Below are 25,632 nucleotides of genomic sequence, written 5' to 3' on the forward strand. Positions count from 1 at the left end.
ATGCGTGACTCGCGGGATGCGTGTTCCACGAAAGGAATACGCGCGGAGTCGCCACCAACGTTTATTTCAGGAAAACGTCGGAAAAACCGGAAAAGACGCGATCTACGAACTTTTAAGTGAAAGGTTCGGGAGTTGTATTTACGCGCGGGGAAGGTATTAGCACCCCACACGTCCATCACAAGGGACGACAGCCTTTAATCGAATGTGCAAACATGACTTTGATTTTTACGTTCCCTTTTATGTCCTTATATCCTTTATACCCTTTTTATATTTTTTCTCTTTTTGTGGTCGACAAGGGTGTTTCCCTTTGCTCCTACGTATTCCTCAATTGGGATGAGAAAATCAGACCTACGTAGTTCTTTCTTATGCGTGAATCAAGTGATTCTTTTTACTTGAAAGGTGATCATTTTAAGGCGTTGGACCTTAAAAATGACCCATTTTACTTAATAAGAAATTGAAGTGATAAACTTTCAAAAACCTATTTTTGTGGACGAGCTTGACTAGGCGAGTTGATTTTAGCCTTAGTTTCACCTTAGTTATTAGTCAATTCGATTAAGAATGAGAAATCCCAAAGAGAAAACGTCCGATTGATTTTTCGCTTTACTTTACTAAAAAATATTTTTTTGATTATTATATTATTATTTTACCTCTTTTTTTGATTTCCAACGTGGTTACGGCACGACCGAACGGTCGGAATTCATTTTAACCAAAATTAACGGATGATACAATTCAAACGATCGGTGGAAATTTATTTTATTTTTAGATTAAGCGAGAAATGACTTAAATAAATGGCTTAAGCACGTCAAAAGGGAAGAAAAGAAAACTGAAAGTAAACGAAATTAAAGTGAAAGTACACAAAACAAGAAATGAATTGAAAGTCTCGGATTCGAAAACTTACCCGTTGAAGAACGAAGAACGGATGAAGAACGGTGAAGAACGACGAAGAACGATGAAGAATTTCCACAGAATCGCTTACGGAAGCGTTACAGAAGCACTTCGACTCGATTTTTCTTCACGAAAACGTGTTTTTTGCCCAAAATAGCTGAAATGCATAGCCAAAGGGGTCTTGAACATTTTGAAACAGCTCCCCCCTCCCCTATTTATAGAAAAAAAAGGGAGGTGCTTGCCGCCCAAAGACTTAATGAAGAAGATTTCTAAGCGCACCCGAATTACTAAGTTCACCCCCCTTTTCGTATTTTACGGAAAAGTTACGGAAGCCTTACGGAACTGTTTTCGAATTTGATTTTCATCTTTTTTCTCTTCCCTTTCACCAATGTTAAGTGGAATATGCTTACCCAAGGTTTTCGGAAATTTTACGGAAGTATTACGGAAGCCGCGGAAGCCCCGAAAACCATTTTTCAAAAACGTGGAGGAGCTTGCCGCCCAGTTGCTTCCTCCTTAAGCAACCCAACTTCCAAAATGTTCTGGAAGGGCCTAGATTTGAATTGCTATTTACACCCCTATCTTGATAAGTTCACCCCCTTACCTTTTTTGGTGATTCTTTTTTCGTAAAGATACGGAAACTTATGAATCTCGTAACGATACTTGTTTTCTTTCCGTAATGTTACGGAACCTTGCGGATTACATAATCATCCCCTTTTTGACTTACGAAATGTTACAGAATCTCACTTAATTATGCAACGATGCTTCCATTTGATTTCCGGTGTGTCACGGAAACTTACGGATTGTGCATCAATATTTTTTGGTTTTCCGGCATGTCCTGGAATTTCACAAATTGCCTAATGATGGGTGCCAGGCACCTCACAAGGACCAAAGAAAGGTCGCATGTCATCAAGCAAAGGTCCCCGGACGAAATTAGGGTATGACAACTACTATCACCTTATGGTTGCCATGAGAAGCACTTATGACACTTACATAACTATTATAACACCTTCTCATAGTGGGTCTATCTAGTATAAATATTACTCCTAATATTTATACATGTGTGCTAACTTGATATCTCATATTCATGACCTGTAGACGTGGTCATCAATCTACTCACACAATAGCCTCAATGCATTATTGTTACCTTAGTCAACAATAGTACATGACTATAGATACTTTTGGAACAATGTTTCATTGTTCAATAAATCTCACAATCAAGTCTCACTTGATTTACCATTGAACGAATCACCTATCATTAGGACATTATTATGCTATAAAACTAATAACATAATAGTTGACATGTCTCATGTATATAAAATATATAAAACAATATCACGATAACAAATATAGTCTGAAATGGATTGGTCACTAGGGCTAACTCCAACAACAAGAAACTTCCTTAGCCAAAACACTCTAGATGGAGTCAAAGTAAAATTAAATATGTAAGAGTGTCTATAAACATGTTCGTGCCAGAAGTCTCAATAGAAAGCATCTCAAAAGGTGTAGTGTCCATCCCTTTAGATTAGAGGGAAGAACTTAGAAGAATAATTAAAGGATTATTGCTTCTGAAGTTCAAAGTGAACATAGCAGGTGTTATGTGAGTCTTGTAGCAATTGCTACTAAGGTTGTGAAGCTTGGAGAAGTTTTTTGAAAAAATACTTGGGTGAAGCCTGAGAATGATTTTTTAAAACAAAAAATACTTGAAAATAAAGGTAGCAAAAATCAAAATTAGCCACAATCTGCCTCACCATGAGTTTGAGCTGAGTTTGGGTTGTAAATTTTCAACCCAATTTGATTATGGAAAAATGTAGCCCGACATACTTAACGTGGGAGCTAAATAGATGGGTGTTGCTAGGTGCACCCAACATTATTGTTGGTGCACCCAACATTTTCTAAAAATACCAAAATTGCCCCTGTGTTTTTTTCGCATTTGTGATGGGTGTGCTTGAGGGTGGTCCATAAATTGTACGGATCAAGTTGATCATAAGGTTGATACGGATCTAGTTGATCCGTATGTTGATATTAAGCATACGGATCAACTTGATCCGTAAGGCTTCTACGGATCAAGTTGATCCGTGTTGTTCTGTAAAAGACTTACGGATCAAGTTGATTCGTAAAAGGCTTACGGATCAAGTTGATCCGTAGAAGCCTTACGGATCAAGTTGATTTGTAAGCCTTTTATGGATCAACTTAAAAGGCTTACGGATCAAGGGTATTTTCATCATTTCATCTGAAGTGTTGGGTGCACCTAGCAACACCCTAAATAGATTTGCACCAGATTGATCCACTTAACACGTTTTAATAAAGTAAAATAAAATAAAAATATTTTCTTAGAATCCCGAGTGTGGCATCCGTGTTTGTGTTCTACTCACCTCAATATCAGTTTGATTAAAAAAAACCCATGTTATGGTACTCGATAGACGTGCTAGAATGGAACAGGACATGAATTCTATTTTCATGTTTGGTTCTTTTAAAAATATATTAGAACAAATGAGGTTAGAAAATGCTACATTAATTTTGGTTCCTCTGACAAGTACGGAACAAATGAGAAAGGAATAGGATAGGATGTTCCATTTTGTTTTGTCCATGCACCAAATGCTACTTAAGTGCTCTTCAGGTATTCATTATCATTATTATTAATTTTTGAAACAATCAAACATAGAATACAAATATTGTGGTTGATCAAGGGTTGAAGGGTCGATTAAAATATATGTTGTGGTTGATATTTTGTTAATGTGAATGAGCGTTGCCACTCCCATGTTGGTGCTTGTATATTGTATAGTGAATTAGTGGGGCCGGACTTGGAATGTGAGGTGGCGGTGGAGGGTGGTGAATCAGGGATCATTCAAGTCTTGGTTGAAAAAGGTGTGTAGTGAACCTTAATGCATTATTGTGAATAAGATGTGTGTTGAATTTTGATTCTTTCCTTTTTTTATTTTTAACATTTTTTAAAACTTGATGAGCTAACCCACTAACCTGTGTTGGGTTGAGCTGGGTTGGATTGGGTTGGCTCATTTGAATGCTTAACCCATGGTGACCCAACTCAGGTGAGTCGGATTAACCCATTTTGACTCTACTTGATAGAGGTTGTAAAGACTTAGAGAATAGTGAATGGAACCTATTGATGTTTAGAATACTAGGTGTAGGAGCCTCTTAAGGTTTTGGGAAAGAAAGAAAATGACGGTTATGTGTTTAATCTTGGTGGAAAAAGCCTATAGGTGTCGGTACTAAACGTTGTCCAAGTTGAGGTAAACCAATATAATTCCTTTGTATGTTGTATCCTTTTTTAATTTATTTTTTCTTGTTTATTTTCTATTGTTTCATGCTTTAAGTTTCAAAAAACCTTGTTTACAAAATATTTACTATGATATTTTATCGAAAGGATTTTACAAAAAAAAAAATTATCATTCAGAAGCCACATCTACCCTAAGACGGAAAAGTTAAAAATCAGACTCTACTAGATACCAGAATCTATGATTTTAAGGGTAGCTTTGAAGTAGTAAATTTAGGTTTAGTTGGAAGTTTTAATTTGTTTCATCATTTCATCCAAGTACTTAAGAAGAAAAAATCCTTGCTCCTAATTGTCTTTTAATTTCCAAACAAGAAGCTTGAGAAAGAAAAATTAAAAGCAAGTGTGTTTTGTGTAGGTTGACTTAGCCTAAACATGCATGTTCTTGTGGCCAACTGATCCACTTTAACTATCCCAGCATACTCCTTGGTGACATGACAAGCCATTGGACTGTCAATATCAATTTTACATTATCAATTAACATTATTACTTGATAGTAGGGACTAAAAGTCATAATCAAAGAAAAAGTTAAGTGACTTTAACCAATCAAGATTTATATTAGACTAAAAGTAGAAATTTTAGAAGAAAAAAAATAGGGACCAAAAAGATAATAAATACTAAATATTAAACCTGTTTAACAATAATAATTTTTTAATCATTACTTAATAAATAAAATATTTTGAAATAAGCTTAAATTCCTTATAAATTAAAAAATTTAATAAAAAAATATGTTAAGTCCCTACAATATACATTAATTATACTTACATTCAACTCATCCATGATAACTTAACAATTTATTGTGAATATATGTATACATGATTTTGATGATGTCAAAGAAGAATCAAACAAGACTGCTACATTTGCTTCAAGATTAATACAAGATTGCTTCAACAAATAAAGCATTGCTTCAAGATTAATACAAGATTGCTTCAAGATCAAGCCTTACTTCAAAACAAAGGGTTTCAAAGTCATGCAAGGCTTTGGTAATCGATTACCAGGAAGTGTAATCGATTACCAGAAGGGAAGTTTGAGAGATAGTTGTTGAAAAGGGTTTTGAATTTGAATTTTGAACATGTAATCGATTACCATATGTCTGTAATCGATTACCAGCAACGAAACTCCTAAAATTCAAATTCAAAAGTCATGACCCTTCAAAATATAACTGTATAATCGATTACTAGAAACCTGTAATCGATTACCAGTGAAGAAATTTAGAAAAAGCTTTTTGAAAAGACATATCTTCAAACCATTTTGAAAAGGCACGAAGTGCTTATATATATGTGTGTGTTTGACTTCAAAAAGAAAGAGAGAGATATTCCAAGAGAACTTTATTGCCAAATGCTCTCTCAAAAGAAACTCTTGGGCAAACACTTGCAAATCCATTAAAATTTCATCCATGGACTTCAATTGTAATATCCTTCTCTTCAAGAGAGAATTCATTTTCTTTCTTCTTATACAAAGAGATTGATTAAGGGACCGAGGGTCTCTTAAGTTGTAAGAATTCCTGAACTTAAGGGATGGATTGTCCCTGTGTGGTTCAGACTTTGTAAAAGGGTTTTATAAAGAGAAAGGAAAATCTCAAGTAGGTTGCTTGAGGACTGGACATAGGCAACGGACTTTGCCGAACCAGTATAAAGTTGTGTTTGCATTCTTTCTTCCCTTATCTCATTTATTTTGTTGCAATCAATTTTGTCTTACATGTTTAAAGAACATTATTAAATTGATTGTTGTTTCTTCTGCATTCTGAGCCTATCTCATTTAGAAGGGGGTTAAAAGTTTATTAGTGGGAAATTAATTCACCCCTTCTTAAGATAACTGAGGCCACATTTGTCCAACATTTCTTTCTCCTAATTTTTTTATAAATATATGTTTTCTAAATACAAACCTTATGATTTTTTATTTCACAATTATTTAATTCTATAACTTAACGTAATATTTTTTTAAAAAATATATTTCTAATATTAGATATATTTATTTATAAACCGGGCAACACACGGGTCAATTTCAAGTTTCTCATTATATTTCCATCCTTTATATATTACAAATAAATAGTTAAGTCTTACAAGTTATTACTATCATTAAGTAAAATCATTCAAGGCAATACTATTAAGAGTGTGTTTCAAATATTGATTGAAGGGTAAGGTGCCTATAAGTCATTCATGAGTGCTAAAATATGCAAAATGTTGTTGTGCTCCTCATCCTTCCAGCTCAATATTGGTTTTTCTAATTACATAGCAATTGTTACATGAGTTCACTCGAGGACGAAAACAAGACTTGAATAGCTACATATTGTTGGTATTTCACTGCAATATGAAGCATGGTCTCTCTATTAACAGTCACATCTTCGGTGGAATGTGGGGAAGCCATGAGGAAGCAACTTGAAAGGTCAAGTTCTTTTGCTTGACTTGTTTAATGCAAGAGTTGAGCATTCACTTCCTTGGCTCAAACGAGATCTGTGTTTAATCTACAAAGTTATTTCTCTATTGGTTGTGTTGTAAAGCCAAGTGAAAAGGGTGTTCAATCCTTCCTAATTTAGCTTCCAAGCAAATAAGGTTTCAATATCATAATCTATATGGCATATTGGAGATGTGCAACAAATGAGCAATGTTGAATAGAGTTTCAACAAAAGGTAACAAATCCTTTTGTTCTACAATGTGTGAATCATCCTAAACTATTATAACCTTCAACTTGTCATCACCTTGTTGTACAACTAAGGAGGTAAATCAAGGAGATTCTTCCATATGGTAGTCTTCCCCTCGAGAACAATCAATGGACCATAAACAACCACACACGTAAACTTGATATCACGCTTTAACCCAAAACTTTAAGGTTCACATTTATAGATCTTCTCACTTAAATGATCTTCAACTTTTCCATTTTCACCCAATGCGAGATTTCACCTTACACTTGGACTCCAACACACATTTTATGGGACAGTTTATTCTTTTGTCTCCTAAGTCTTATGAAGTCTAATTTCATGTTTAAATACCATGAACGAAAATTCATGTGAAAAGAAAATGATCTTTAGCTGTAAATGAAGTGTCACATATTAGATATGTTCCAAGACCAACATACACATGCAAAAAACTATAGATCTCTATTAACTGAACATTTATCTGTTTAACCAATACACCGAGAGAAAACTGTTGTCATAAACACCACAAAAAAGCAAGAAAAAAAAATTCCCTTGATATTGAAGATACTAAAACTTACTATTAATATCTTCAGGCTGAGTTTTAGATCACATCAGCAACAATAGAATATACATGAGTCATTACTGGTTTTCACCCCAAAAAAGAAAGTGAAAAAAATATACAAAAGCAAACTATAGACTAATCAATACAACTATGCGATCTTACAAGTCTACCACTATGCACAACCTATGACACTTCCACCATGTAACAAAATTGGTAGATATACAACTTCTTTCCCTTCACCAATGAGTAAATTGGTAACACTTTGTTTAAGTGTTCCAGCAAGATATAGAAGCAACAGCTCAAAAAGGACAAAGTTCATGACAACAATCATTTTGCCAATTTTGCGGATTCTCCAGCATTTCTATTCTCAGCAAATGAGTTTGAAAACTGAATATCATTATGCTTTTGAGCTTAACTTCCCCCACCATGTTCGCCGACTTTTTTCCGTTTCTGATTTATAAAGCCTTGTTTTAGTCTCTCGTAATCTAACCTTGTATTGATTCTTCCATCCCTCAAATCTCTGTTTCAGTTTCCGAAGCTCTTCAAAGGAATTTGTATTGGCAGACTGCTCCGGTTTAACATCGTTCAAAGCTTTCACTTCATCATCAAAGTTCTGTCTTTCCTGCTCGAATTCCTTCATCAGATTGCCAACTGTGGTCAATGTACCATTGACCTGTCTCCCTGCATCAGAGGCAGATAGACTACCAGAAAGCATTGGTGTGCTCCCACCAGGTGTTCGAGATCCCATGGATGTAGCATCTTCAGAATCATAACCACGAGGTAGCACAAAATCACGTCTTACAGGCTGAACTGAAGCATTCTCGGGAGCAAGGCTCTTTCTAGCAGCAACAAGACTCATCTGCATTGAAATGGCAATCAGAGTCTTCTATAGAATTTTAAGTTGGATATGAAACCCTTGTGCATATGACTTTGAAAAGGACAAAAAACTTGTGGCAGATTAGAAAATCAACAGACTCGTTAACTTATCAAGAACAATGTTTTCTTATTAGCAATGACAAATTCAAAGCTAAACCTTACTTGATATCAAAATTCTTCTTTAAGAAAACTGATACAAGTGATTGAAGTTCAGTTTATTTTTTTCTGATAAAAAAATTATTTGGTTATTCAATTGAGGGATTGTTAGGATCCAATTGGTATGTAACTTGAGTCCCATATCAGAAGTATGGGAGTCTGGCATGGGGTTTGAAAGGCTTAGGGCTCTTCAACTACAATGACTATTTTTTGGGTTGTGATTTTCCCAAGGTTATTATCAAAATAGGATGGACTTGTTCATGTAGACTACAGGTGAATAAAGTAATAAACTAGTCAAAAGTTTTGATCAGACCAATCAACTACATCCATTACAATAACATTTATATGTCAAAAATTGAATACTTGTCTGAAATCTGAACTGAAAACTTACTTGCAAAGATGCCATCTGCTTTTGCCAAGCCTCCTCCATTGATTTCATTTTTGTCTCATATTCGATCCTCTTCCTCTCAGATTGTTTTAGCTGTTCCCTCAATTCGGTATTTTCGTCTTCCTTTTGCTTCACAATTGCATCAGCCTTGTCAACTCGCCTTTGGAGATCTGCTAAAGCTGAAAGCAGATTCTGAACCGGCTCTTTGGACAAGTCCGGCTAAATCAAGAATGAAGGTGGAGTTTATGTTTTGAAACACACCATGAAAATAGTTTTTGGTAGCATTTAGCTAAAAGGTTTAAATGAAAGTTAGAGCAATTGCCAACAACAAAGACAATTTTTTTTTTATATCTGGCTGTTTACTAGTGAAATCTGGAAACAACAAACTTTGTTTTTTAATCTTTCTTAAGGGGAAAATATATTATAGCCAATTGAATCATTACTTTCTCTAGTTTGCTCAAAGTAACTTATATTTTTAGAGCATATTTGTGTGCCAAAGTATATATATAAACTAAATTGATCCACCCTACTCAGAATCCTATGAATTGCATCTCTTTATCTCAGTCATTTTGTATGATAAATCCAAGATAACTAAACTGTGACTTGTGACATATATTATCTCCAACTTTCACCTCACAGCCAATGCTAGTGTGCATGACGTTGAACATGCATTCCGTATACTCCGTTTTACTTCTACTTAAATGGAAACCAAGTGATTCCTAAGCTTCCCCCATAACTCTAGTTTACCATGTGTGTGCATGTTGGTTTTAACCTCATCATACATATCCTTGACAACATATCGCCCGAATGTAAGCAACACAAACTCCCCTATTCTCCAATGCCTTCCACAAGACTCCCTATCATAGGTCTTTTCTAAGTCAATGGAAAACATTTTTAGATATTTTAATTTCCTCCAATGTCTTTGCACCCAATCCCTCAAAAGGTATATCAACTCCATGGTTGACCTCTCAGGCATAATTTCAAATTGGTTCTTTGAAAAGTGACTCCCATCTCTCCCATAATATCTAAGAATTTATGTTCTAACCAAACATTGCTAATATGCATTCTTGCTAATCTTAAGCTATGCTTACCAATCACCGGAATCTTAAACAGATAACTTGTTCTTAGACATTCAAAAAGCGTTGGCAGTCTCAATTTCCCCCACCCATAGGCTTGTCTAAGAAATAGTAGTGGTCAGTGGGTTAAAATGAAATGATAGGGACTTGGGTATTATGGGGTGCCTAAGTCCCACATCGAGCAGTATGGAAAATTCGGTGGAGTGTGAAAATACTTGATTTCAAACTTAACAGAAAATTACATGAACTTAGATTTGGAACTCTAAATTATCACAAGTTTTAGTCTGATAGAATAAATAAGAACAGGAAAAATTACATTTTCACGTAATACAACAACTGAAAAATAACCAAATAGATGGAGATATCTAGATTAAGACACAGAGAAAACAAGACTAATGTTAAGTGCACAGTAAAAGTACCTTTACTTCCGGTATTATCTTCATAAAGGACTTCCACCTAGGTTTAGCATTTTCAGGATATCTCTTTGACCTATTTATGTGACTAGCATCCCCCCTTCTAACCAGCCAACCACGAATTACTACAACAAAAGGAAACAGATAATAAGCAAATCAACTTCATCCGCAATAATGATGGTAAATCTGACAGAAATCAGAATCATTCTAACCAGATTGTAATAGTATGATTGCATGGATCTCCTCCAGTATTCTAGAATAAATTGTTACTGAAGACTTCACTGTAACACCATATTTCCTTCTTGTATTTTCTCCACGAATAACTGCAATGCAACAATATCAACAATTTAAAAACAAACTAGAACTAAGGTTATGAATAATCACCTGTGAGGCTGTGACAATCTTATGATTTGAGTTATATTTTGAAAGTACAAGCCAAACTGCTCTGAGGTTTCTTTTATCATTATATTTTTATGAAAAACATTTACTTCACAAATCTTCATTAAAATGAAGAAAATGCATATAATAATAGATACTTTAGCTCCAAATGAAAATAATATAGATACTGGCAGTACATGATTGCAATGTTGTCACTCCATTCTTAAGTTCACAGAAATAAACACGAGCTCGATGACCACGGAAGCATTTTTGAATCCCAAGTATTCCCTGTAAAACCTGCTTTCTCTTATTCTCCAGTGAATCAATCTACAAAAGCAACCAGTGCCCAAGAATAACCAAGTCAGAAACCACAAATGAATGAACCTAAACTCACCCAAAACATCATATAATTTAAAATTCTGCTACGCAAAAGATTCATGGTTCAAAAACAAGACACTATTTTATGTACCAAAAAATACTAATTTAGTAAAACAAATGGTTGATAAACTGAGTGGCATACAGCTCTTCAAAGTGCAATTGAACATGAAATATGTTTCCAATGCCAATGTAAGGACAGGTAGTTACAATACAAATTTAACTAACATGAAGCAGTGGAGGAAAACAAAAAGTACAAAGCATCACTTCTAGCCCAGCAAAGAAAACTTGGAGTTTAGACATATACCTGCCCTGCTCGAAGATACAATTTGGTGTAGCCAACATGGTACATTTCAGAAGGGATATTAAATTTTTGCAAAACAGCAACCGAGATGCTCAATGGATCCTGCAATACATTGGCCTCAGAAAGCAGAAACCCATACCTAGATACATTAAGGAACAGAAATCAGCCCATCATTCAAGATAATCTAAAAACCATGGGAAGTTTCTCAACTACCTTCTGGAAAACTCTTGATGGGCCATTCGAGTAGGATATCCAGCCCTTGAAACTCTAACAACTTCTAGAACTTCACAACATCTGAGCTGTTGTAGGACAAGGACTTCATCAAAAATGCCAGGAAGCTGCTTAGTATTTGGCTTTATACAGCGAATAAAGTGAGGTGTGGTACTCTCCAACTGATGCATCAACATGAACAATTGAACCTAAAAGTATGAAACTAGTTAGATTCATTTCCCTCAGTATACGCATATCAATTATTTCTTTGTATACTTTCCATACTGTGTTTATACAATAATGTAATTTTCAAAATAGAGTTCATTTCCATCATCATGTTCAAATCTCCTGTAACAAGCCATAATCATTTCTTTTGAAATCTTAATGAAGCTCAAGAATCACAAGAAATGCTAAAAAATTACCTTGAACTTTGTTGCAACACTCTGCATTTGAGACTGGTTAAACATTTTGGAGAACAACTGCAGCAGTTCACAATTACATGATGACAGGAATTGAATGGAATCAGAAGACAACATGTCTCTGTTCTTTTCTAGAAAGCCATTTGTATCATACAGAACCTAATAGAGATCCAGATATTAGTAATGTGCATCAAACGAAATTGGTTTCCATGACACATACTCAGTCCACACAAAGGTGGATCAGACAGAAAATTAGAAAGGATTTACTCATAGATACTTAACAATACAAGCTCCAGATTTAAAACATTTGTCAGATGTATAATTGCATGCTTAGCATCTGAATGCATTTGTATCAAACTGTTTCTAGTAAGTGAAGTAATGGACCAAATATTTAGACATGCTATTATATTGCAGGTAAAAAAAGAAATCAAACTCTTACATAAAGTAGGAATTAGGAAGAAAGCAAAACACCATGTTTAGAAACAACTAAATGATCATATTCAGAGACTGAGGTCTGGAACCTTTTGCAAATCACATGCTGGATAAGATTACACTCCAGATAATACAAGAGCTTAAAACTGTGATTTCTACTGTCCATACATTATATTCTAGTCTTTTGCATGCAATCTTGTGGAAAACAATGCAAAATTTAAACAAGTAAATTGAACTACTAATTCAGATATAAAATTAAAAAGTAGATTTTGTCAGAACTAACTTCCCAAAGCTCCCTAAATGGTGAGACAAAACTAACCTCCCCTGCATAGTGACGAACACGGAAAGCTCTGCCTTTTTCTCCTTTGAAGCAAGGATTAGCATTCAGGTGGTGCTTAAGTTTGTTGGCAAATGTTAAATCAGAAGCCTTGGCTAAATTTGACTCCTCATCCAATAAAGAGAGTAGACCGTGAGGTTTCTGCACATTTTGCAACACAGATAACATAATGACTACGCTAATAATAGAGAATGCTGTGAGCACAGCCACAACCACATTGGGACCTGAACATAGAGTCCAGAAGTAGAAACAAATAAAACTACAACCATAACAACAGCCCAATTTCCCGAGAAAGTGGAATAACTCTAAAACATATAGAAAACCAAATCAAATAAGTACCTTCTGGCCTTTAAAAAAAAAAGTACCTTCTCAAATAGATCCAAGCACACTTCATTATCCTCAAAATCTACCTTAGTCCAATCAACGCCATCCAATTCATAATCCTGATAAAATTAAAATTGCAAAATTGTTGTAATGCATATCAAGCCTAGTGAAGAACTCACACTTAGCATGTAATGATAATCTTATGCATGAACAAAAAGAGTACCTCTTTTTCAACTCTGATTATACAACAGTACCACACAACTTTAACTGTTTGAAATGTGCCCTTTGATTAAACTATAATTTTCACAAAGCATACTGCTATTTAAGAACCATGAATGTATTTACATTAACTGGAATGAGAGAATGAGAGGAGAGAGAAAAGATAGAGAGAGAAATAGTGGGTGGGAGAGAGTTAGAACTAGGAGGGAGAAGAGAGAGAGCAACAAAGAGAGAGCTAGAGAGGGTCAATGTCTGCAGTTTGCCGGCAACAGCAGAGGACATAAACAAGACTACACTCGAGTAAATTGGAGAGACCATAAGGATGTTGCATCCTTCTATTTCACACGGTTCCCTGAAGACACAACTGAGGAGGCATTATGGCAACATTTCAAAAAAGCGGGAGATGTAAGGGAGGTGTTCATAGCCAAGAAAAGAAACAAAAATGGAAGGAGATATGGCTTTGTAAGGTTCAAAGGAGTGGAGGATTTGCAGCAGTTAGAGAAGTTAGACAACATCGTCTTTGGAGGGCTGAAGATGTTTGTCAACATCCCAAAATTTGGAAGAGCTGTCCAAGGAAAGCCACAACCAGTAACTTGGGGATGCCCGTACACTAAGTCAAATGAGGAGGAGAGCAGAGATACGAACCTGAGAGTGCAGCAAAGAGGGTACCTGGGGAAGAAGAGTGGATCATATGCAGAGGCAGTCAAGAGGAAAAATACAGGAGCAGACCAACGGAGACCAGCAGACAAAAGGGAGTTATCTGGCCATTGGTCGCAGTCAAAGGTGCACCTAGACATCTCCTTGACAGAGCATAAATGGCTCACAGAAGCATGGGTAGGGCGGTTAAAAAACTTGTCATTGTTTGATAAAGTAGAGGATGACATTCTATGGGATTTAGGAGCTAATGTATCACCGCGGTACATCGGAGACGATATGATATTGCTCCTAGGCCTCACAGACGACCAAGCAAGACAAATGGAGACTGAAGAAAATGAAGGAGGGTCCTTGTTTCACACTGTGGAAAAATGGAATCCGCGGATGCGTCCTGGGCATAGGCTAACATGGATACACTGCTGGGGAATACCCCTGATGGCATGGAACATACAGCAAATGAAGAAGATTGTGGCAGGTATCGGAGATGTGGTTGAAGTCGATGACAACATAGAGGGACCTCGGAAGATGGATATGGCAAGGATCTTAATTAAAACACCGTGGAGGCCACTTATACAGCACACTGTGTGGGTGCACATACAGGAGGAGATATTTCAGGTGCATATCATAGAGGAATGCGGAACTCCTTCAAACACTTGCCTGTGTCGGCGCGACACGGAGTATAGTTCTTCGGATGAGATTCTATCAAAGGAAAGTGAAGGTGGCTCGCTGTGGTGGATATTGGGGCAAACAACGAAGGAGAAGGAGGGCTCATCCAGCTGGACAGTGGCACCATCGTCACAGGAAGGTCGACATGACCCGTGCACCTTGGAGGAGAACGACGCGACGACTGGTGACGCAACTTCATCGGAAAGGCGAAGTAAACATCGTGCGCCGAAAAAGGCAGATGGCGGACAAACACAGACCCACAATGGTACTGTCACGCCAAGAAGGGTAATGGCAGCGCAGAGGTAGAAAGATGGTGGGAGGCACATCGAACTCAAGGTTCTCGAGACGGAAACGACAGCGATGGCGGAAATGGAGGCCAATCAGCGTGCGCCGGGAAAGGGAGGCCAACACCAGTTGTCGGTAGTTGGCGAACATGACGACCAGTAAAACCCAACGGACAACAACGGTGACCAATGGGCTGGCGTGTCAGGTCAAGCAAAAGTCAGCACTGATAGCAACAGTGCTACCAAACAACAAACTGCAAGGATGGGCCACGGCACCACAGATACCAAACAGTGGACAATGCACGAAAGAAGGGGGAAGCAGGCAATGGGGATATGTACCTCGGATGGAAGGGGAGAGAATTTGCATGAGAAAGGAAAGATGGGAGCAGAAAGGACCGTTGGGGCGGTGGAGAAGGATGTTTTAAACACAGACAAGCCACGTGACCAAGAGGCAGAAAATACAAATGGGCTCATTTCTGCTATTCACACCCCCACCAAGCTAATAGACAAAAATATCAATAGCTCATCCACAAGTCCGAAGGGCCCAAATACCTCTTCCAAGGTGTATTACAGAAAACGTGGGTGCAGCAAGCAATCTGTTTCAGTTCTAGAAGATGACATGGGCCAACAAATAACACCAACAACACCCAAAATGCAGGGGAATGTACACAAACTGGACAGGAACCATGAACAAACGGCTCATCAGCTCTCAACACGGATAGCAGCAATTGATGAAGCAAAGTTGGTCAACATTAACATTCAGGAGGCAGAAACACTATGGGACATAGCAAAAATATTAGGGGTTACAGAAGGGCAGTTTCAGAGGAATAATTTGCAGCAACTAATAATTGACATGGAGGACAGAGACACAAAAGAGGCTGCGCGATTGGGAAGTAAGAAAAGGACCCCATGAACATTATTTCATATAATGTTAGAGGGTTAGGGAGGGGGTCAAGTGGCCGGCAGTTAGAAGGTTGGTCAATAAACAACATGTAGACATGTTATGCATCCAGGAAACAAAAAAGGAAGTCATTGAAAGATCTATGTGTCAAGCTCTATGGGAAAATTCTGACGTTAGGTGGGAAGCACAGCCTTCTGTTAACTCCTCAGGTGGCATTTTGTGTGTTTGGAGTGCAAAATCATTTAAGTTGGAAAGGAAGATCAATGGGGTTGGCTTCATAATGTTGGTGGGGAAGTGGAGGCAGGAGACACAAACACTTTACATCATCAACATTTATTCACCGTGTGACATTCAAAGTAAAAGAGTGCTTTGGGATAATATTAAGCAATTGAAAAATCAGAATCCTGAGGGGTTATGGTGCATATTGGGGGATTTTAATAGCATAAGGACCCCTGTAGAGAGAGTTGGTGTTTGCAACAGGGGGGTGGAGGTTAACAATTCTAGGGAGTTTAATGATTGGATTGCAGAATTGGAGGTAGAGGAAGCGCCGTGGGTTGGAAGAAAGTTCACATGGATCAGGCCAAATGGAACAGCAAGGAGTAAATTGGATAGATTCCTGGTATCTCCGGAGTGGCTTACAAAATGGCCGGGAACATCTCAATACACACTGGATCGGAACTTCTCAGATCATTGCCCATTACTGCTTAGGTCCAAATATTTCGATTGGGGCCCAAAACCTTTCAGAATTCTTGATTGTTGGTTATCTGGCAACTCTTTTAAGAAAATTGTACATGAGAGTTGGTCATCAAACTAGCACAGAGGATGGGGAGGGTATGTGCTAAAGCAAAAAATTAAATCTCTCAAGGACAGGCTCAAGGTGTGGAACAGAGATCAGTTTGGAGATGCTCTCAGGAAGTATAAGAGGATTGAGGAAGACTTAAACAAGATGGAAGAGGAATCAGTTGTTAGCCAGAAACAAATGCAACAGGATCTATGGGAAGCAGCTCAGGCTCATGAGTCACTGCTAAGATAGAAGGTCAGGTCTAGGTGGATTAAGGAAGGTGACTGTAATTCCAGATATTTTCATCTCCAAATTAATGCAAACTGCAGAAATAATGGCCTGCAAGGAGTGATGATTGATGGGGCCTGGAATGATGATCCGAAAATAGTTAAAGAGGAAGTCAGGAGGTTCTTTATGCAACGCTTCCAAGAATCCCATTTTGACAGTCCCACATTGGATGGTATTCAATTTCAAACCATTGGAAGCCAACATAATGACATGCTGGTGGAGCATTTTCAGGAGGATGAGATCAAAAGGGTTGTGTGGAGTTGTGGGAGTGATAAAAGTCCAGGCCCAGATGGGCTTAATTTCAAGTTCATCAAGCAATTTTGGCAGCTTATCAAATCTGACTTCCTGCGGTTTCTGGATGAATTTTATGCCAATGGAATCTTTCCGAAGGGATCCAATGCATCTTTCATCGCCTTAATTCCTAAGGTTTTGGATCCACAAACACTGAATGAATACAAACCTATCTCACTAATAGGTTGCACATACAAGATAGTGGCTAAAATCTTGGCTAATAGATTGAAGAAGGTCATGCCTTTATTTATCCCTAAAAGGCAATCAGCATTTATAGAAGGAAGACATATGTTACATAGCGTGTTGATTGCAAATGAGACGATTGAAGAAGCCAAACGATGTCACAAGCCATGCATTGTATTCAAGGTTGACTATGAGAAGGCGTATAATTCAGTATCTTGGGAGTTCTTCATTTATATGATGAGTAGGATGGGATTTTGCAGCAAATGGATCAAATGGATGGAGGGGTGCCTAAAATCAGCATTTGTTTCAGTCTTGGTGAATGGTAGTCCCTCATCTGAGTTCTTTCCCCAAAAAGGTCTAAGACAAGGAGATCCACTATCTCCTCTTCTTTTAAACATTGTTGTAGAGGCACTAAATGGCCTCATGTCACAAGCTCTGGCACAAAGGCTATATAAGGGATTTTTAGTTGGCTCTAACAAGGTGGAAGTTAGTATCCTTATGCAGACGACACAATCTTCTTTGGGGAGGTAACAATGGAAAATGTTAAAGCAATTAAAGCAATGTTGAGGGCCTTTGAACTTGTATCGGGCCTCAAAATTAATTTTGTTAAGAGTCATTTTGGTGCTTTTGGGGTGCCAGATCAGTGGAAAATCATGGCAGCCAATTACCTCAATTGTAGTCTGATGTCCTTTCCGTTCACATACCTCGACGTTCCTATTGGTGTAAATCCAAGAAGAAGTCAGACATGGGACCCTATTATTAGAAAGTGTGAGAGAAAATTAGCGAGATGGAAGCAAAAACACTTGTCTTTTGGGGGAGAGTGACTCTCATAAAGTCAGTGCTAACATTCATTCTCATTTATTTTCTTTCTTTTTTCAGGGTTCCCAAAAAGTTGGTCAACAAGTTGGTGAGGTTACAGAGGAATTTCCTATGGGGCGGTGCGCAGGAGCAAAATAAAATAGCATGGGTCAAATGGGAATCGGTGTGCATGCGAAAAGAAGTCGGAGGTTTGGGAGTCAAAGATATTAATTCTTTCAACTTATCATTGTTGTGGAAATGGAAATGGAGTTTATTCCAGCATCAGGGGGAGCTGTGGGCCAGGGTACTAGAATCAAAATACGAGGGTTGGAGGAATCTAGATGATGCACCGAGAGTCAGTAGGGAATCAATATGATGGAGGGACTTAAAGTTGGTGACTCAACACCCGCAACATGGGCAGATATTGAACAATTCAACATTATGGAAGGTCGGTTGTGGGGACAAGTTCAAATTCTGGGAGGACAATTGGTTGGGTGGAGCAGGCTCTTTACTAGACAAGTATCCTAGGCTATATACCATTTCTTCTCAACAAAATCAAATTATACAGCACATGGGAACTGTCAAAGACTCAGGGTGGGAATGGGAGTTCAAGTGGAGGAGACCAATGTTTGATAATGAATTAGACATGGCCATATCATTTCTAAAAGATGTGGAGAGCCATAATATTCAGCAGCAAGAGAGAGATCAGTGGGTGTGGATGGCCGATTCCAATGGGCATTACTCAGTTAGAAGTGCCTATAATGTGCTGAGAGAGGATATAGCAGAAGAGATACAGGATGGAGCTTTTGAGGAAATGCGGAAGCTCAAGGTTCCAACAAAAATTGCTACATTTGCATGGAGATTATTCAGAGACAGGTTACCAACCAAGACAAATCTGCGAAAGAGGCAAATTGAGTTAGATGATTTTCTGTGTCCGTTTTGCATAGCTATGGAGGAGACTACAGGTCATTTGTTTTTTCATTGTAGTAAGATACTTCCGGTTTGGTGGGAATCATTATCCTGGGCGAATCGGGTGGGTGCCTTTCCGATTCATCCAAGACATCATTTCCTCCAACACATCCATGGAGGTTCGGAGGAATTTAAAGCTAACAGATGGAATTGGTGGTGGCTCGCATTGACATGGACAATTTGGAGGCACAGAAATAATATAGTATTCTCCCGTGATGCTTTTAATCCCAACAAAGTGTTCGATTATGCAGTGTTCTTGCTATGGACGTGGCTTCGACATATGGAGAAGGACTTTCATACTCACTACAATCAATGGTCTGCCAACATCAGGCCAGGCCTGCTAAGAAGATGAGGATACGAAATTATACTAAATATTTGTAACAGTTTTAGTAATGTTTTCAGCTTGGCTCAGTTGGTTCAGGTCAATCTTAAGTCTGACTTTGAACCAGCACTGATCCATATATTGTATCTTTTAGTATCTCTGGTACTCATTAATATACACCTATTATCTTTGCTGATAAAAAAAAAAAAATTCAACTACAGAGCCAACATGTTTAACTATTATACCAATTACACTGTTCAAAATATATTCTTATTTGCATTAGTATTTGACAATAATGTATGGAAGTCTTAGTCAAATCTGTTCTTTTCCAAAGAAAATAGAAGTATTAAAAGTTTAAATGCAAAGAAAGAAATTTGAAGGAATTCACACTCATTATATTCTTAAGACATAATGTGCAGAAACAAAATTGATGGAATTATATCACACTATTTTTTCAAATTAAAGGAAATTGGCATCAAAATACCAAGCAATATTAACACATAACATAGTTACTGACCTCCTGCTCAAGTTTAAACAGATGCCGATTAAAATGTTGTTGAATCCTCTCATTGGCATAATTTATATAAAACTGTTCAAAGCTGTTTTTCTGAAAAGTGATACAAGAAACTATCAGTACGTATACAACATTCTTTGAAGAATAAATAAATACATCAATACAAATTGCACACCTGGAAAGTCTGAAACCCATAAATATCTAGGATACTTATGGATTTCCCAGTATATTGTTTACCCACTTCAAGTGACTTGTTAACTTGTTCTACAAGCCAGTCAAACAAGCTTGCATAGATGAATTTTGCAATTGCATCTCTTCTTTCGATTGCCTGCACAAAGAATGTGAGAAAGATAAACATACATGAAAGTGCATCAAGTGAGAACATGAGAGGAGATAATCTTGATTCTTGACCAATGACCATACAACCAAAATGGATGGTTTTTAAGATTAGATTTAACTTAAATAAAACAATCTCAACCATCCATGTATGGCTGTATGGCCAAGATTAACTCCTTTCACTTCTCACACTCTCACTTAATATCCTTCCCCAACCACACATATATATTGAAAATAGAGCATTTTGAGTCAGAGAATAGAACAATGAAATGTTCAAATAATAAAATAATAAACACACCTGCCTCAATGTCAGATTTTTGGCAATAGTATCCTCGTCAGATTGAATTTTATGGCTACATAATGCTGTCATTAATTCCTGGGAACTGCAACCCATCAGCTGGGCAGTACTGGTTACAGCTGCAAAAAGAATTAGATAAATTAAATTACTCACAAGTTGTAAGTGAAATTTCATATATACCATCAAGAGTTAGTATTTCAGTCAGTCAAACTGAACTGCAAGAAATTCCCCTCTGACACAATAATATATATATATATATATATAATTTCTGTACTTTATATGGCATTGCAAAGAAGCCAGGTGAATCTCAGTTTGCTTTGAGAACTCAATGACACTAAATTAGCATACACAAAACAGCGTAAGGTGGAAGTAGTCCCCAAAAGGCATGCTACTGCTATATACTCTATGAATCTTACCTTCATCATCAACAACCTCAATGTGATTTTCACTGTCTACTTGGAATGATATATTTCCCAGCCATAGTATTGCAGCGAGCATCTTAAAGATCATCTCTTGATCCTCTTTACAAATTTGAACAGTATCCAGGGCTTTCTAGGAAATTGCAGACGCCACAGGGGGGAAATGACATGAGATCTTAGGAGGTCAAAAAAAAAGTTAAAGAGTTTACTGTAAAGTAAACTAACTGTCAAGGGATATACCTTCAGCTGAGGAAAGTTTTTAGCATCATCGGCATCATCAATTGATGTGCAGTCACTCTGAACTAGATATTTATATTCACAGACTGCTCTAAGATTCAGTCTCTCTGAGAAAAAGAGAATGATTTTACATGAGTCAAAATATTTGCAAATTCAATTATGTTTGATCAAGAAAACACACTGCAAAGATAATGTAGCTTTAAAGGCAGAAATTGACACCAATTAATGTGCATTACAACTAAATCTCTATAAAAAATTAGTTTATAGAATTTAAAAAGGGCAGAAGAGATATACTGAAAACATTGCAAGGATCAACCTCTGCATTTACATTTTAAATAGATGGTCCCGAAACAGTTTCCAAAAACCGTGAAAAAAACTTGGATTTCTGACTTATTTTCAATAGTTACTTTTTTACAGAATATTCCAGTTGTATCTAAACAGAATAAAATCCAATGATGGGGGTTGTTCTTATGATATAAGCATGCCAACTGTCACTATGATAGCATAAGGGTAAGTAAAACTCAAAAAAAAAAAAAAAGATAACATAAGTGGAGAACTTTTAGGATAAAAAATACTTCGATTCTTTCAGAAGAGTGGGCTTCTTCACTATGATAGTTGTCATTTCATTTCTTTTTTTTTTTTTTGAAACATGTTGTCATTTCATTTCAACACTAACACATACATAGAAAACAAATATGCCATAAAAAAAATGACTGATATAAAAGTCTACATGTATACAAACAAGTTGATAGCTTAGAAAATATACCTTTAAGATCAGAAGAAGATCCAGCACAAAGTTGATAAAATATGTGATATGATCTCTCACCATTGGCCAGTTGAACAACTCTAGACTGCTCACAATAGACAAGACTATTTCAGAAGTGACAAAAAACGAACATAAGAATTTCACTCTTAGCTTCAGATAAGGCATCACAAATTACCTTTTCCAACAATACTGTTCCAGTTAGCATATGGGTCGGCATATAACGAACACAGCCATGAAAACAAGCCAACTCAGTAATTGCAACAGAAATGGAGATCATAAAGAAGAACATTTGCAGTAACATATATAGTCTGAACAAGCTTACAGGTTTTAATTTTAGCCCCACATATTTTACCCATGGAGCTGAAATGAACTTCAATCAACTTTCCCTGCACCAAATTAAAAAGTATATCAATGAAACTGCTCAGCCTTTAAACCCGATCCAAAAAGGGCTGCATAGCCTTCAATAATAAAAGAATAGCAAGAATAAGTTTCATTATACTGGGGGGGAAGCATAGACTCACAAATCTGCTAGAGTTGTTATTCCTAGATGTTTTTGCATTCCCAAAAGCTTCTAGTATACGATTTATCTGAAGAAATTCATTTTCTATAGCACAACTGCCACCACCACCAAGAGCAGCTAAGTGTTGCAATGCAATTTTAGCTGTTTCTGTCTTCCCAGATCCACTCTCACCACTGCAAACAAATTTCTAACAATGATTATTAACAAGCACGCCAGTGATTATATCTTATTACTACTATGACAATCCAACACTATTGGTTCAGGAACATATATTAAGTGTCATGCACAAAACAGAGCCCATAAATGCAGTAAGTAGCTGACCTTATGATAATGGACTGATTTACTTCATCTGTAAGATACAGTAAGAAAAAGAAACCTTTATAAATGTCTCATTCAAGTACAACACAAAAATTGCAAAGGAGAGAGAAAGGGAGAATTTCATTCACCTCTTATCATCTTGTTATAAGCCACATCTGCCACAGCATAAACATGAAGACTATCAATAATTCTCTGCCTATAAGCTGAGACATAATCATTTCCATTTGTCTGAAGATCTTTGAAAGGATTGAGGGCAATTAAAATTGGCCCTGCTTTATTCTACACACACAGAAAGCACATGAGAGCATATAGATGATTACGTAAGTAAAAAAAAAGAATAATTCTGAACCCACTTGCAACACCTTCCTATTAAACTCTGACTTACTATATAAGGAAAGTGATGAGAATGAATTTTTTGTTTTCAAGACATTAAATGCATTTACTTTTTATTTAATAATTAATACTTCCTTTATATATTAGAAGGATTAATAGGAAGATATTGTAAGAGGATATAGCATTACTGAAAAGAAAAAGCGAGAGCACGCATACATACATAAATCATTCCTTGAGAATATCTCAACTTCAGATTGTGAAGAACCGATGGCTCGTTCAAATAACCAAGTTTAATAAGATCATCCACACCCTCTAAAACACCAGGATTCGCTGGTAGAATCTCTGATCTGACCACTTTAATAACCTGGAGAGCAAGTTAATGGAACAAACAGCCTGTCAGCTTGCAAGCTCATGATTACACATTATCTTCCAAAGCCAGAGTAAAAACTTACATTTCCATTTGAGAGTGAAATGGATGCTTCCTCTCCTGAAGTTGACTGTATTGTTCCTAGTTCCCACTGCCCTCTTGGTTGCCTACACCAAACACGAAGCTTCTGGGGAAACAACCAAAAACCGAAAGCAAATTTAACAGAAAAGCACATCACATACCATTAACAATGCAGCGCTCATTTCATAACTTTTACGTACACAAATAACCACACAAAAAAAAAATCTTCCAGGGTAAATTTTAAAAGGAAACTCAATGCATGTCAATCAAAAAACCGTCTAAAACAACCAAACAAAACAAAGGTATTGGGGAACAAGCAGCAGTTAATCAAAAACCAAAAGAGATAAAGGAAAATTCTCTAAGATAAAAACCATTGGTTTAACTTATTTTAGAGAAATAATCACTTTTTTTATCAAATTCTTCAAGTCTTTTAAAAGGTAAAAACTAAACAATTACTTTTCTAGAAATAATGTTTAGCCTTTCATGAAACATCATTTAGAGAAATAATCACTCATTTTGATCAACTTCTCCAGCTCTTAAAAAATTAACATTTACTTATCTAGAAACAACTGTATCTGGACATGCATTTAGCTTTTAATGCAACACCACACAAAAATTTAAAAACCAAGAATCAATCAATATTCTTCCCAATTTAATTACCAGTTACCTTTTTGATGAAATAAGAAATGTTATCATCATCATCCAATTCCCAAACCATCCCTGATGAATCACTGGAAGAGAGTGCCACATAAGGAGACTCCACATCCTTGTTCATCCTCTTTCTCTCAAAACAATTTCTTCTCCTTTTCTGCCCCAAGTCATTCTCCTTCAAGTCACTCTCCCCATTAGTACCGACTCCATTTTCGGGCGCGATGACGCGCTGGCTGCCGCCAACCCTGAAGTTGTTCGGCAGCGACCGCCGTGCCGGAGGAAGCCGTGCCCGCGAGGCCGGCCTCGCGGGCAACGCCGGTGGCGAGTCCTTCTTCTCCTCCTCCTCGTCCCTCCGGCGAAGGGAATCGAGCATCTCCTCTAGCGAGCTTCTCGCCAAGGAACATGGCGAAGCCGATAACACCATAATAAGTCACACCCCACCAATGAAAACCGCCGAAATTTTTCAACTATGCCCCAAAATTGGCGACCCAATTGAAAATTCACCACCCCCACTTCGAGTTTCGCCGCTGCATTGCCTAAAGCCGCGAAATTGAAGACGCCCTTTTGAGATTTCAGGCCCCAAACACTGCCTTATTGGTTAACCCGCCACAAACTGTTGCAAGAGATAAAAAAAAAAAAAAAAAAAAGTTATATAAAACGATGAGAACTTCAAGGGTGGGTGAAAATCTGTTTCAATTTGAACCTCGTTGCATGAATCAATCAATGGCACTTGACAAATCGAAGAGGTGAAACATGGGTTTCAATAACTGAAACGTTAGTTACGAGGTTTGAACAGTGACAAGAAGTAGAAGAAAAAAGAGGAGGTTAAGGTATTGTGTTGTGTTTGTGAGAGAAACAAAGCTTTTAAGACAGAGAGAGAGAAAGAGGGAAGGACAAGGGATAACGAAAATCAGGAACAATTTGTGAAAATTGCTGTTGTCGATGTCGTTGTTGTACTGTTTTCTTCTTTTTTTCTGTTGAGTGGTTGTTCAATTCAAAAAAGAAAGAAAATGGTTTCATATAAATTTGTGTGATGTTATATTCCTCTGAAAAAATGAAATAAAATAAGATAAATTTGAAATTGAAATTGTGTTTTTTGTCGTGGTAGTAGGTGATGATGGTGTTCTGTTGTGTCCAGAAATTCAAATCTTTCAGGTGAGGGGTGAGAGGTGTCAAGTCAGTACTGAAACGTTCAGAAAACTGTTCGGATCTGATAGGGGAACGGATATTATTTTAGCCACGAATTAAAAAATGCATAAAAAATGGAAATGAAATTGTGAATATTATAAAGGGAAAAATAGAGTGGATGTGTTGGAGTGACTGGGGAGTAAATAAAGCTGACAGATGTATTGGGTAACTGAAATGAGCTGGAAATGG

At 37.0% G+C, this 25,632-nt stretch overlaps 1 protein-coding gene across 1 annotated transcript; it reads right to left on the bottom strand.

Annotated features, from left to right (window-relative positions):
• Positions 1-7,367: 7,367 nt before the first annotated feature.
• On the bottom strand, positions 7,368-25,452 carry LOC100802074 (myosin-2). The gene is made up of 25 exons (XM_003541060.5): positions 24,959-25,452; positions 24,272-24,868; positions 23,609-23,710; positions 23,377-23,520; positions 22,952-23,102; positions 22,827-22,854; positions 22,507-22,678; positions 22,308-22,371; positions 22,161-22,174; positions 21,986-22,070; positions 21,223-21,326; positions 20,980-21,115; positions 20,564-20,682; positions 20,105-20,257; positions 19,933-20,022; positions 13,101-13,178; positions 12,718-12,876; positions 11,970-12,125; positions 11,551-11,756; positions 11,341-11,476; positions 10,856-10,985; positions 10,493-10,603; positions 10,287-10,405; positions 8,795-9,010; positions 7,368-8,230 (listed from the first exon to the last, which is right to left on the bottom strand). The coding sequence occupies exons 2-25, from the start codon at positions 24,677-24,679 to the stop codon at positions 7,769-7,771; spliced, it is 3,543 nt and encodes a 1,180-aa protein (XP_003541108.1). The 5' UTR covers positions 24,680-24,868; positions 24,959-25,452; the 3' UTR covers positions 7,368-7,768.
• Positions 25,453-25,632: the final 180 nt, after the last annotated feature.

This window comes from Glycine max, chromosome 12 (genome assembly GCF_000004515.6).
Source record: "Glycine max cultivar Williams 82 chromosome 12, Glycine_max_v4.0, whole genome shotgun sequence".
Lineage (NCBI taxonomy): Eukaryota > Viridiplantae > Streptophyta > Magnoliopsida > Fabales > Fabaceae > Glycine > Glycine max.